The sequence below is a fragment of the Eucalyptus grandis genome, chromosome 8 (genome assembly GCF_016545825.1).
Source record: "Eucalyptus grandis isolate ANBG69807.140 chromosome 8, ASM1654582v1, whole genome shotgun sequence".
Classification (NCBI taxonomy): Eukaryota; Viridiplantae; Streptophyta; class Magnoliopsida; order Myrtales; family Myrtaceae; genus Eucalyptus; species Eucalyptus grandis.
In genome coordinates this window covers 43,834,780-43,848,889 of record NC_052619.1, presented here as the reverse complement: position 1 = coordinate 43,848,889, position 14,110 = coordinate 43,834,780, and the positions used below count along the sequence as shown (strand labels likewise).

General features: G+C 39.7%; 1 protein-coding gene across 1 annotated transcript; it reads left to right on the top strand.

Moving 5' to 3' along the window:
• Positions 1–989: 989 nt before the first annotated feature.
• On the top strand, positions 990–3,475 carry LOC104417238 (1-aminocyclopropane-1-carboxylate oxidase homolog 1). The gene is made up of 3 exons (XM_018861797.2): positions 990–1,657; positions 1,748–2,069; positions 2,906–3,475. The coding sequence occupies exons 1-3, from the start codon at positions 1,116–1,118 to the stop codon at positions 3,161–3,163; spliced, it is 1,122 nt and encodes a 373-aa protein (XP_018717342.2). The 5' UTR covers positions 990–1,115; the 3' UTR covers positions 3,164–3,475.
• Positions 3,476–14,110: the final 10,635 nt, after the last annotated feature.

Sequence of the window (14,110 nt, the reverse complement as noted above, 5' to 3'; positions counted from 1 at the left end):
GATTGTCCTATCTTTTCAACCTACAAGACTTGCGAGATATTGTAGTTATGTAGTACCAAGCTGACATAAATTGATGCATTTCATGCTTGAAGATTGCTGAAACACATGGTAAATTTGTTGCCCTGAACATTCACAGCCAAAAACTAACAGAGCACGAGCATAAGCCATAACCTAGAAATTTTTTTCTTCCCTTTAGCTGAAAACATAAACTAAGTTTTTTTTTTTTTATTTGCACATTTTAGTGGCCCATGCATAAACATAAGATTGATACATGCAAAATATCAACAAGCTGTCAAATCAATAAGATTTGACCGATGTGCGTTTAACTTCTTGAATCATATAGACAAATATAATCACTACATGATTAAAATATCTTTCTCCATCTATAAATTTGTGTATTTTGGGTAAGACATTCCAACATAATCTTAGAGTTAAGGTTTACCCCAATTTATTTTGTATGCATGACCCTCTATTCATTAAGTTTCAATTGTTTCTAATTTGACCTATACGTGATAGGAGATGGTAAAAGCATCTTACATCTCTTATTAGCGGAGTTTGTATGCTCTTTACATATATATTTCTCTACCGTCACTATATGTCCGAATAATTGTCTATGTCCCATCGTCCTCATGAAATTCTTGTTTTTGCTCGGGTGAAGTGGGTAATAGGAGGTCCTGAGTAGTCGGGTTAGAAATCGAAGTGCCTTGCTTTTTACCGCCACAAAGCAGGTGAGGTTGCAATTATGGTCCATTTCAAAATCGAAATAGCGAGGGGAATCGTGTATATAAAGCCATAATTTGTTAAGCAGCGGGAATTTTTTAAGAAAGTGGTGAAGGAAAAACTGAGAGGACTCGGCCTCTTATTTTATTTTATTTTTTTCTGGTTTTTTTTCAATGTTGTCGGCCCCAACGGTCCATCAACCGTCCTAGCCACCGGTAGTGATCGCGACCGTGGGACCAACCGCTTTTTAAAAATGCGGTGGTGGTGGCCGTCGTCTCCAATGTCCTCTGCACTACAATGCATCCGAATCTCCTCCATTTCACCACTTCCTGCAACTGAAAACCGAGCTCCTCCTGCATAACATCGCTGTTGTGCGCGAACCTTCGCCGACCGACATGGCGGCCACCAACTCCGGCGAAGCCCCTGACCAAGCAGAGCATGAGTACGACCGTGAGAGCGAATTGAAAGCCTTCGATGCCTTGAGGATTGGCGTGAAAGGCCTCGTCGACTCTGGAGTCTCCAAGCTCCCTCCTATCTTCGTCGACCGCCAGCCTCGATCGCCCGACCGCTCCGGTCCCACCGAGGCAAGCTTCAGCATCCCGATCGCGGACTTGGAAGGAGTTCAAGAGGATTCCGGCAAGCGCATGGAGACGATCCGCCAGGTTGGCCAGGCGTGCGAGGATTGGGGCTTCTTCCAGGTGGTGAACCACGGGATCGGAGATGGAGTCCTGAGCGGAATCATCGACGGCGTGCGGAGGTTTCACGAGCAGGAGAGCGAGGTCAAGAAGGAGCTGTACTCTAGAGATGAGTCGAAGAAGGTGATATACAACACCAACTTTGATTTCTACAGAGCACCGGTTGCGAATTGGAGGGATTCGCTGTGCTGTGCTATGGCTCCTCACCCGCCGAACCCAGAAGAGCTTCCTCAAGTTTGCAGGTAACCTGTTAGCCAAAATGCCGATGCTCCACATGGCAACATTCGTGAATGTAAGATGTATGATAAAATTTCCGTGTGCTCTGCTTGCAGAGATATAATAATGGAATATTCAAGTCAACTCATGAAACTGGGGCTTACCATCCTCAAACTGCTATCGGAAGCTCTGGGACTAAATCCCAAGCATCTTGAGGACATGGGCTGTGCCAAAGGACTGTACTTCATAGGACACTACTATCCGATCTGTCCCGAGCCGGACTTGACTCAAGGTCTGAGCAAGCACACGGATAGCGCCTTCCTCACGGTGGTATTGCAAGACCAGACCGGCGGCCTTCAAGTCCTCCATGAAAATCACTGGGTAGATGTCAACCCCGTTCATGGTGCTCTCGTGGTGAACATGGGCGACATGATGCAGGTAAGCCTGTTCAACATGGTTCTTTACTTCATGGGTGTCCTATGTTTGACTGTTTGCATATTCCCCTTCCGATATTCCAGTATGAAGGGCGACTGCTCAGCTACAAGAACTCAACTCCCTCATGATTGATTCCCTTTCTATTACATTTGATTTACTGCCATAATCTGCTATCTTTTGGCCTTCACATTTATGAGATTTATTTGGACTAAAGTCAGTCAAGAACTGAATATGGACAGATTGATATGTTCAAAAAACACTTGAGATGCACTGGAATAGTACTCTGCTTGCCCCATTCGCGGCATTTATCATGTTTCATAAAAAAATTTGAAGTGTAACAATGGTAGGAGTAAGAAGATTCTTCTGAAAGCATATGTAAAGCATAGTATGGATAATGGTGGTCCAAAAATTGATCTCTCCCGATAAAAGAATGGTTTTCATGCTGGAGGGAAGCTGATGTGAGATTTGGTAAAAAACTGTCCATTCTCCCCATTTTCCTGATAAAAGAATTTTTCTGTTGCCTGCTTGAAATTAAGCTTGAGTTCAACATTGGTGTTTTCAATGATGTGAGCATGCTGGTATTGCACAACTTGGTTATGCTTGTAGGAGTAGGAAATGTTCAGGCAATTTTAGTTTGGCAATTTTTTCACTTACTGGATCAGTTTAGTCTTCTTAATGGCTTGATCGATGGAGATATATCATTCCCGTGACTCATTATTGCAAGTTATTAGTTTTGTTCTTGAAAGTGCAGTCTTCAGTAAACTATCTTCATCTGTGCATTTAACATTCTCAGAGAGAGGAGATTGATTAGCTAATACATTTGGCTATCTTTTGCACAGCTAATCACCAATGGTAAGTTCAAAAGCGTCTATCACAGAGTATTGGCAAAGAACGTCAGACCGAGAATCTCGGTGGCCTGTTTCTTCAGAACTCATTTCGAGCAAGAGGATTCTCCCAGAAAGTATGGACCGATTAAGGAGTTGTTGTCGGAACAAAACCCTCCGCTCTATCGAGAAACAACTGCAAAAGACTATGTTAAATACGTATACTCAAAAGGTCTTGACGGGGTTCCTGCAATAGACCATTTGAAGCTGTGATGAGTAATCAATCTGAAGCCGGTTCCTGCGCAGAATGTCCAACTCATGGTTTTCTTTATTTTCAGATGCATTGTAATTGCAACTTAGAGAGCTGCTACTTGTATCCAATAAACAGTGTTCACCACTCCCTGACTTCGCGACTGTCTCTATTGCCACATGTTTGCTGGGCGACGTAGGTGGTTAGGGCAGTGGCATTGGCGGAGATGGGTGGGGTTAAAATCGATATCCTCTTGCATGATTGGAGATATGTATGATCTAAGGGTACAATCGAGTCCAGTCAAGCCAATGCACAGTTCAAATGCTCAGGCTTAACTTGACTCCAATCTTTCAAGGCTTGATACTCTACTTGAGGTTTCGAGCTTGATTTTATTAACTCCAGCTCAACTCGAATAAAGTTTCGGTAAAGTAGAGCTCGGCTCAACTCATCTTGATTGGTCAATACAGTAGACTCGAAACTTGAATTGAACTGGAACTCTAACTCATATTCTTAGGATGCACCTTGATTTGAAATTTGATCATCTTTATCTATTTATTCATCTAATAAAGTATGTGTGTGTGTCAATATATATAATTATAACATATACAAATGTTAGGGGTAATAGAATCGTAAGACTTAAACTTTTATTTTTGATGTAATTTAGTACCTAATGTTTTTCTACTCAATCAAAAATCTCAATGTTGTGAAAGGAAAAATTCTAAATAAAAGCTTGAAGTGGTTATAATTATTTCAAATAAGGATCTAACCTCACTAGTTAGCTAAAATGAGTAATTACGTCAAAAAATAACTTTAACCGATGTATAGAGTGAATTAAAATAAAAATTAAAAAATATTTTTTTGAAAAAAAAAATAGCAAAAATACAAAGTGGGTTGGCCCCTCCCACCTTTGGGCATTGCCCCATGGTAGCAATGACTAGTAGGGTCGCTAGCCCTCATGCTAGCCAGTAGGGTGCTAGTCTAGGGTAGGGCCGATAGACTTGTGTGAGGGCTAGTGACCCTCACTGAGATCTAGGAGAGAATCCTCCCTCTCTTGGTTTTGGCGAGAACCAACATGCCCCCGCTGAGCCATTGGCAACCCCACCAGCCATCACTCCCACTCCACTAGCAATGAGGTGGTGGGCTTGTGCGATTCTTCTTTTAATTCTAAGTTTTTTTTTTGGAAAGAAAAATAGAAAAAGAAAATAAAAAATCTAAAATATTGAAGGATGAAAATGCCCTTGATAGCTAGTGAGGTGAGGCTCTTTTTTTATATTGTCATGGTCACTTCATAAACTTAGTTGAAATAATATTAATTTTAAACTCTTATTTAAGAAAATGAGGACACTTTATATTCTTTTTTAAACAAGTTCTATTTGAGATTTTTATTTGATAAAACGAGAATACTTTGAGTTCTTATTTAAAATTTTCCCTTTTTGAAATGATCCTTTTTAGGCCAAATACATGAAGTAGCAATTGGAGTTCTATATCTTCTTTAGCTCTCTTGTATGCCCTGTTTCGTATAATGTGGATTGCTGTTTGATAGCCCCTTGCGTTCCACATTAAACTTGAATTCAAAATTATTTAAAAGGATAAAGTAACTTTCGATACCAAGATAGACAAATAAATGAATTTATTAGAGTAATTATATTTATAATGGTTGATGTTGGTGTTGTGATAAAAAATTAAAAATAGAGATTAATATTACGAAAAATCCAAACTAGCACACTTGTAATAAATTACTCCAAATTAATTTTGTCACTACAATTTACAAAAAACCAAACTAGTATACTTATGACAAATTTACCTTCCATTTATTTTTATTAAATTTTATTATTAAATTATTGAGATGAATGACACGTAACAATTGACAGACGTATCAATTGGAGATTTTATCCTCTGTATGTCACACTTTTCGAAAGAATTTGATGACAGTCACAAGTTTTTGTTAAACATAAAAAATTCAACAAATGATTTGGATATTCGTGATGTCATTCCTTGAGAGATTTTGTACGAAAGGATGCAAGTCGCTTGGTGAGCTCACCGTTAGCACGGTTCGAGTATCGTTGCTAAGGAAGATGAGTAGAATGGAGTTCTATGGTTGAATCGAGCGCACTATTCTACAAAAATTGAAAAAGTACTTGACCATTTCATCTAACCTAAATTTATCAACATCAATTGATAACTTATAAATATGAATGCAGTTTGATGCATAAGTCAAAGAACCTAACCTCACCAGTTAAGAGTTTTTACATGCTTTTCTCTTACGTATAGTTTCGATGTATAATGGGTCTATTAATTTCTAAATTATACCCAGCACGTGGGATTGTCGCTATAAATCAAGTGGTCAAATTTATCCTGGACAATGACCCAAATGATCCCTGAATTTTGGCTCAAAATATAATGCGGTCTATATACTTTTAATTTCTTTAACATAATCCCTGAATTTTTTTGTAAATATTCAAACTAGTCCATGAATTATATGAAAATATTTAATATTATTTTTCTATTAATTTAAGTTCAATGACAACATAGAATTAATTAAAATATTGTGAATGATATTACACATTGAGCTAAAATTCAAGAACCACACTGAAGACTCATGTGTCATTTTTCCGATATTTTCTAAGTTTTTTTTGAGTTAATACTATGAAAAACCCCAAATTGATATACTTGTGACAAATTTATTCCAAACTAATTTTTTTGTTTGCCAAAAATCCCAAACTGATACATTTACAACAAATATACTATATCTTAAATTGGATTAATACTACAAAAAGCCACAAAACTAGTATAATTGTGATAAATAGAAAGTAAAATCTCAAACCGGTATATTAGTCAATTTTCACGTGATATTCAATTCATAAATTTAATAGTAAAATTTAATAGATGATAAACTTTTCATAGGTATTTGGAGGTAAAATTATCAAAGGAGTACTAATTTGGGGTTTTTGTGATCAAAAATTAGTTTTTTTGTAAATTAATCACACATGTATCAATTTGACGTTTCGGTATTAACGTTAAATATAGGGAAAATTCCAAATAAGGACCCGAAGTTGACTAATTTTCTCAAATAAGACCCGAAATGAACTTTGTGTCAAATAAAGACCTAAAGTAGACCCATCGTCTCAAATAAGGACCCGAAATAGTTGAATCAATTCCAAATAAGAACCTGAGCTTGCTGGTTAGCCAAATATTCGATGTGACATTTCCAACGACCGGAGTTTTGGCAATTTTGTCCAAAAATATAGGGAAAATTAACAAATCCTAAAAAAAAAAAAAAAAAAAAAACCCTAGGTTTCTACAATCTCCCTATTCCTTGTATCCATTCTCTGCAAAGTCAAAGACTGAAGTTCTCCCCATTCCTTGTACCCATCCTCCACAAAGTCGAAGACCCAAATTCTTTGCCGGTTGAGGCACGAATTCAAAAACAAGAAGAAAACCAAATGCTTCTTTCTTTGTCTTCTCCGCTGGTTGAGCAAGGTGAGGAGCGACGAGAATTGAGTCATGACAATGATCGGGTAGCAATTTGGTTGAGGAGCAGTGGGGGAGAAGAAAGAAGAAAACATAAACATCTAAATGAATAACCTAAACTTAATTAATTTAGAATTTTCCTTTTTTTTTTTTTCAAATCACAAATTTATGACAAAATTGCCCCAATTTTAATCGCCGGAAAATGTTTGCTAGTGAACTAAGGTCCTCAATAGATATTAACTTGATCACTTTGGATCATTATTTGACACAAAATTCACTTCGGGTCTTTATTTGAAACAATGAATCCACTTCAGATGCTTATTTGACACAAAGTTCATTTTGAGTCATTATTTGAAAAAAGATTCATTTCGGGTCATTGTTTGGAATTTTCCCTTAAATATAATTACTCTTATCATTTTTACCAAAACTCCAAGATAGCGGGGGCTTAACTAGATTATGTTTTTATCCAATTTGAGTCAATCCGATTTGATTGGTTTTGGAACTTCCGTTGAGCTTTATCTCAAACTCAAATTTGTAAAGAGAGATACCAAATTTCCTGACATCAATTTACAAGTACAATTATTCTAATAACAAACCTGAACCCAGGAAAAGATATTATAATATTGAGAATCAAAAAAAAAAAAAAAAATTGTTATATAACATAATCATTACTTATCTTAATTTGAAGCATATTATAATACCAAGAACCAATAAATTTCTGCTATAGTAGCAAAATAATTAAAATAATTTCTAATTATTTGATTTCATACTATATAAAAATATATAAAATTCTTAAAAAGCCTCTATAGAAAGAGACAACTAATTTCACATGAAAAAATAACATTAGTTAGAATTAGTAATTGAATATTAATTTTTCCAATATAATAAAGTGAGAGAAATGATGTAATATAACAACGTATCATGTTGGCACGACCAAGAGGTTTTTGTGGCTAAAAAATTGCATGTTTTTTAGGAAGACCTCCTACGATCGCTAGGATTTCCAACAAGGGAGCTTCCGGAATGTTCCAAGGGCGGGCAATATGGTAATTGAGCCAAAGTCTAGAACTCTCCTGCCATTAGTGTCGATAGTTGGTAGGTTGGGTGGTATGATCTCGTTCGCCAGATGAATTCTCGATCAATGGTGGTAATATGAAGGTCTCAAGTATAAGAATGGGTGCTCTCCCCCTCATTTGTATCCATCCAACCATTTTAGTAGTACAAAATGCTCATTTCTCTCTTCTAGAGCTTCTCTCCACCAATTGTTTGAAGCTGTCATGGATGCAAAGGCCGTTCAAGTCAAAAGACTTGCAGTTGAACAAAGAAAAGAGAAGCCTCGATGGACGCTGTAGCCGCGCTCAATGAGAAGCTCATGAAGGTACAGAGTGCCATGACCGAATTCATGGAAGGACTCAATGACTTGAGAGACCGCATCATGGAGGTTGAGGTCTCGTTTCGGGAAGACTTCACGACCGGCATCAACCAAGCTATGGCTCCGCTACATGACAAGGACACATCGATTAATGTATTGAGGGACCGGAATGCGTCCAAGTGATCGAGGAAGAAAGCCCTCGTAGGGATGAGGTCAAGGTCATGAAAGTAGATATCCAAGAGCTCAAAACATCGCTAATGGGTCGATGCCTACACAAGCGGTGCCCAAGCACACGTTGATAGATACTAGAGGTATATGACTTGTATTTCGAACTCAAAAATTCAAAAACCGCCATGTAAAGAAGATGATCGTTACATTGAGTAACAAAAGAACCAAAAGACGACCGTCTCCTTCCAATTACAACCCGATAGTTGTCCTTCCTCTACTCCTCATAGGAACTGTAATTACACTGAGCTGGACACTCTCGTTCGTTCTCTCTTTTGCGTGACGAGCCTCTGCAAAATCCTCTTCATAGAAGATGGATCTCTTCTTTTGTCTTTGATTCCGATCGGGTCCGATTGGTTAGTCATAAATCTCTTTGTATTCCTTCATTTCTCCAAAGCACACGTTGGATTTATTTTTAATGGATTATCGTGTTACATATATAATTAACTAAAAAAAATCCAAGAATGTCAATTAATTTTCCTCCTCTGAAAATTAAACAGTGAATGAAATAAGATTATTACTTCCAAAACTTGCATGAAATTGATTTTTTGGTAAAAATGAAAAAAATATATCCAAAATTTATAATCCTAATTTTATCAATGAACAAAACATAAGCTAATTTTCTAGGAGGCTACAAGTAGAGCGTGATATTTAAACATAAGCATATCCGCAGGTCGATTGCCTTATCAAGAAAGTTGGAAATTCTCCTGATATTCTTAAGAAGTGTTAGTCTAGTGTTATATGCTATTATTGTACCCGACTGCGAGTGGGAAAATACGATTGTGAAAACCACGATCTCCTTTCCTCGTCGCTTCCCTCCACTCGCACCACGGCGCACACCACCTCGATCACACACTTGTTTCGGAATCGAGTGACCGTAAAGATGAAATCTCTACGATTGCAAAGCAATCTAGGAGTGACAACACTTTTCAACCTTTCATTTGATTTTTCCCTTTTCCTTTTTGAAGGCTTTATTTGATTTGGGCTTAAGGCCCATCCGCATAAAGTTGGGCCCAGAAAGCCCGGCCCACGGGAATAGGGCCCATGGAAAGAAGGGGGTATAAAAGGGAAGAGAGAGAGAGAAAGTAATGTGCGTTGAATAAGAATTACGTTTTCTCTCTCGCGCGTTTTCTCTCCCAAAAGGACAGTAGGCATACGGCTTCCAATTTCTTCCCTTCAAGGCTTCATCGGATCGATTCGATCGGATTCTCTTCCTCCATTGGCGTTTGGTGTTTAATCTGTGGCTAACAAGGTACGCTCGACTCCGTGGTGTGCTTTACGATCGGTGATGCGTGTCGTTTTCTTGGGTTTCGCTTCCGCATTGATTTAGGGGTTCGATTTAGTGTCGAATCCGGGTTATCGGGGATCAGTAATTCCCAACATTGGTATCGAGCCAGGTTTCACGTTTTTCCCGATCAATTCTGATGTTTTTGATTGAGTTTTCGCGAAGAAACTTTCGGCCGTACGGAACCGGGCGAAAATCCCGACACCCGAGACTTCTTCGGCCATTTTCATGAGTTTTCGAATGTTAAAAACAAATTATGAAAGCACTGGGATAAAGGCGACGTCGAGACGAGTCTGGAGATGTCTCGAGCGCGGCCGGCCGACGCCGCACGCGCCTACACGCGCCACCGGAAGGCGCTGCGCGTGGGCGCGACGCGCCCGGAAGCGCTCGATCGCCAGGCGCGTGCCTCACACGCGCCGGTCGGCGAATCGGCGCGTGCGCGCCGCCGGCCGGCGAACCGGCACGCGCCGGTCCACGGACCGACGCGTGCTGACGTCATCATGACGTCACCCAACGGTCCCGACCGCCGGGCGATGGCACGCGCGTGGCGAGGTGCCGCGACGTCGCGTGGCGTCATCCAGCGCACGCGCGCGCACGTGCGGCGGTCCGCCCGAACGGTCCGTCTAGTCCGACCGGTCCGTCCGGTCCGACGACCGACGACCGTTGACCGGCGACGACCGTTGACCGTTGACTGACCGTTGACCGTTGACCGTTGACCCAAAAAAAAAAAAAAAGAAAAAAAAAAGGGAAAAGAATGTGTTTCTTTTTCAATTAAGTCTATGTGGATTATATGTAATCCCTTATTTGTTCTGCATTTGTTGCAGGAACAATGCCTCCCCGAGGTTGCGCACACCTATTCGCGCGGTGACCGATGAACAAAAGGAAAGGCAGTTTGTCTAAGTTGATAGGCGGGCGGCGATCATCGATGGGAGAGTGGTGACTTAATTGATCACGTCCTTGAAGTCAACGGGAAAATTCAACAGGTCATATGGAATGGTCGTCCTATGTCACAATCGAGATGGTGCGATTTTTCATAAATACTCTTCCACTGAATGGCAAGATGTGTTGAATCGCATATGGGATATCAACGGAGCTGCTTCCTATAAGAAAATTGTGATGGATTTTGTAAATGAATATTATTGTATTGTTTCAAGGGAAAAGATCAAGAAATTGAACAAAAGAGGATCTTTCCCGTTCGTGTCTTGACTTGGTGTTAGTTGTATTGGCTGATATATGTTAAGTGTGATTTGTGGACATATTATGTAATGATTACTACCTAATTGTGTTAATTGAAAGCATTATTGTTTTTATTAGATGTTCTATTATATATTGCTTTTCTGTTATTGCTGGTTCTTTGTGGGTAATTAGCTATGGGTAGTTTTAGAAGTTTTGTAGCTTCATAGAATTGATTTTGCATAAGAAAATTATATTGATGATAGTTTTAAGTTAGGATTTTGGAGGATGATTGGAAACATAGTGACCTTTTGATTCTGAAACCTTACTTGAAATTATTCATTAATATGATGGGTCTATGTAAATAGGGATGCATAAATGATAGGCATTAATAATTCGTGCATATTTGTCGATTTGTTCGGATCAATGGCTTGACCACAAAGAGCATAGTTGCCGAGCTGAACAAAGGTGAAAAGCTCAATGGTGACAACTATGAAATTTGGCAAATGAAAATCCAGTATGTGCTGGAAGAGCAAGAAGCACTTGAGGCTCTTGTCATGACCATGGAAGAACCTGAAGAGGGAACCACTGCACAGCACAAAAGAAACAAAGAAGCTTTCTTAGCGTGGAAAAGAATGAACTCTCTAGCTCGCATCACGTTGTTGAGCAGCATGGAAAATGACGTCATGCGAGAGTTTCGGCGTTTTGATAATGCCAAGGAATTGTGGGAGGCATTGGCAGCTAGATATGGTCATACTTCGGTGACTAGACTGAGGCAGCTCACTATCAGGTTTGACTCTTATAAGAAGCCTCATGGTCAGACCATGAAGCAACATCTTAGAAAGATGTCAAACATGATAAGCGAGCTGAAAGATCTTTGGCCATGTCCTCACGAGATGAGCAGCAAGTGCAAGCGGTGATTCGTTCCTTGCCTCGAGTTGGGAGCATATGAAGGTGCACCCGACTCATAATTAAAACATCAAAACCTTTGAGGATGCGTGCGTCATCTTGAGCTGGAAGAGGACCGCTTTGTTGGCGGCTAAGCCGGATGCTGAACTCTATTATGCTGGTTCTAGCTCAAATGGAGCTTCGAGCTCCAAGCGCAAGCGCCCTAACTGGTTTGATAAGGGGAAAGGCAAGGAAGAAGCAGGTCCTTCAGGGAAGAAACCCAAATTCAACCAACATGGAAGAGGGAAGCGTCCTCGCATGAAAAAGCTTGCAAGGGTGAAATGCTACAAATTGTGACAAGAAGGGTCACTATGCTCGCGACTGTCGTGAGCCAAAGAAGGTATGCACCCCTTGTACTTTTCAGAACTTTACTTATGTGTCGAGTTCTGTGTTCCTAACTGAGTCTAATCCTTTGTGGACTGTGGATTCAGGAGCGACAGACCATGTAGCAAAGGATAGAGGATCCTTCGTGGAATTCCGACGAGTACCAAGCGGAACTAAGTGGATCTATGTGGGAAACAACTCCGAGCTGAAGTGAAAGGAATTGGCACATGCCAACTGAATATGCGTGGTGGACGCACCTTGTTTCTTCATGATGTATTGTACGCTCCGGAGATTCGTCGGAATTTAGTGTGTGTATTAATGTTGGTTAAATTAGGTTTTAGTATGAACTTTTGTAGTAGAGGTGTGAATTTGTTTTTGGAGACAAATTACTATGGTTGTGGCTATTTTCTGGATGGTTTTATTGTATTAGATATTGATTATGTTAATGCTAATGTTTGTTATTCCCTTATCACATCTTCTAATACCTATGATAATGATGTGAATGTGTGGCATGCTAGACTTGGTCACATTGGCCAACAACGTATGAATAGACTAGCCAAAGAGGGCTTGTTGGGTAACATTGAAAAAGTCGATTTACCCATATGTAAGCATTGCCTAGAAGGAAAAAACAACACGGAAACCATTTGGGAAAGGGAAAAGAGCTGAATTTCCTTTGCATTTAATCCATTCGATGTACGTGGTCCAATGAATGTGAGAGGAAGGCATGGGGCTGTTTATTTCATCACCTTTATTGATGATTATACTCGATTCGGATATGTCTATTTGATTTCTCATAAGTCTGAAGCAATAAGTTGTTTCAAAGGTTTATGAACCTGGTAGAAAATCAATTAGACAAGAAAATAAAAACATTGAGATCCGATCGAGGTCGAGAATATTTATCGATGAGTTCAGAAAATTATGTGATGAAAAAGGAATAGAAAGACAGTTGTCTATTCCGTATACTCCTCAACAAAATGGTGTTGCGAGAGAGAAGAAACAGAACCCTACCGGAAATGGTTAGGTCTATGATGGCGCATGCTAACTTACCTATCACCTTTTGGAGTGATGCATTGTTAAGCTGCCTATCTACTTAACCGGGTGCCTTCCAAATCGGTTACTTCCACTCCATATGAGTTATGGACAGGTAGAAAACCGGACTTAAGTTTTCTTAAGCCATGGGGTTGTGCCGCCTATACACATGAATCCTCTCACAAATTTGGGAAATTGGGTCCCCGAGAGGAAAGAAGAGTATTTTCATAAGATACTACGAACACTCGAAAGGATATGTGTTCATAGGTGAGCAAGAAAGTGGAAGTATAACTGAGTTTGAATCACGAGATGTCACATTCTTAGAGGATGAATTTCCTAAGAAGGGCGAAATAGGGAAGATTGTTCTCTATTTGAAACCTTGGATCAGGATAATGACCTTAGTGGACTTCGTCCAAGTGGGAGTAATATGAGAAGTGATGAATTGAATTCAACTCATTCTCAATTGCAACCACTTGATGAGACGACATCATTACCTAATCCAAGTGGGAGCATAATGGGAAATGATGTGCAAAGTGTACAATCTCCCATTAGGCGAACAAGTCGCCAAAGTATTCCCCGTCGACGTTTTGGCATTGAAGGGAAACTTTTATGGTTGCTCCACAAGATGAGGATGAGCCAAGAAATATTAATGAGGCTCTGAATTGCCCTAGTAAGGAAAAATGGATCAATGCAATGGAAGAGGAAATGGAGTCAATGAAATCAAACCAAGTCGGGAACCGGTTGATCGCAAAAAGGACGCTGTGAGCTATTGGGAACAAATGGGTTTTCAAAATAAAGCGAAAGGCTGATGGCTCGATTGAAAGGCATAAGGCTCGCCTTGTGGCGAAGGGTATAATCAACGGAAGGAATTGATTATGAAGATACATTTTCTCTGTAGTGAGATTTACCTCGATTCGCATTATTCTGACAATAGTGGCTAGTCTGGATCTTGAGTTACATCAAATGGATGTAAAGACTGCTTTCCTCAATGGACAATTAGAGGAAGAGATATATATGGAACAACCTGTTGGTTTCATAGTGAAAGGCCAAGAAGAAAAAGTATGTCGACTTTTGAGGTCGATATATGGTCTTAAGCAGTCATCAAGACAATGGTATATACGCTTTCATAATGCCATAATGGCATAT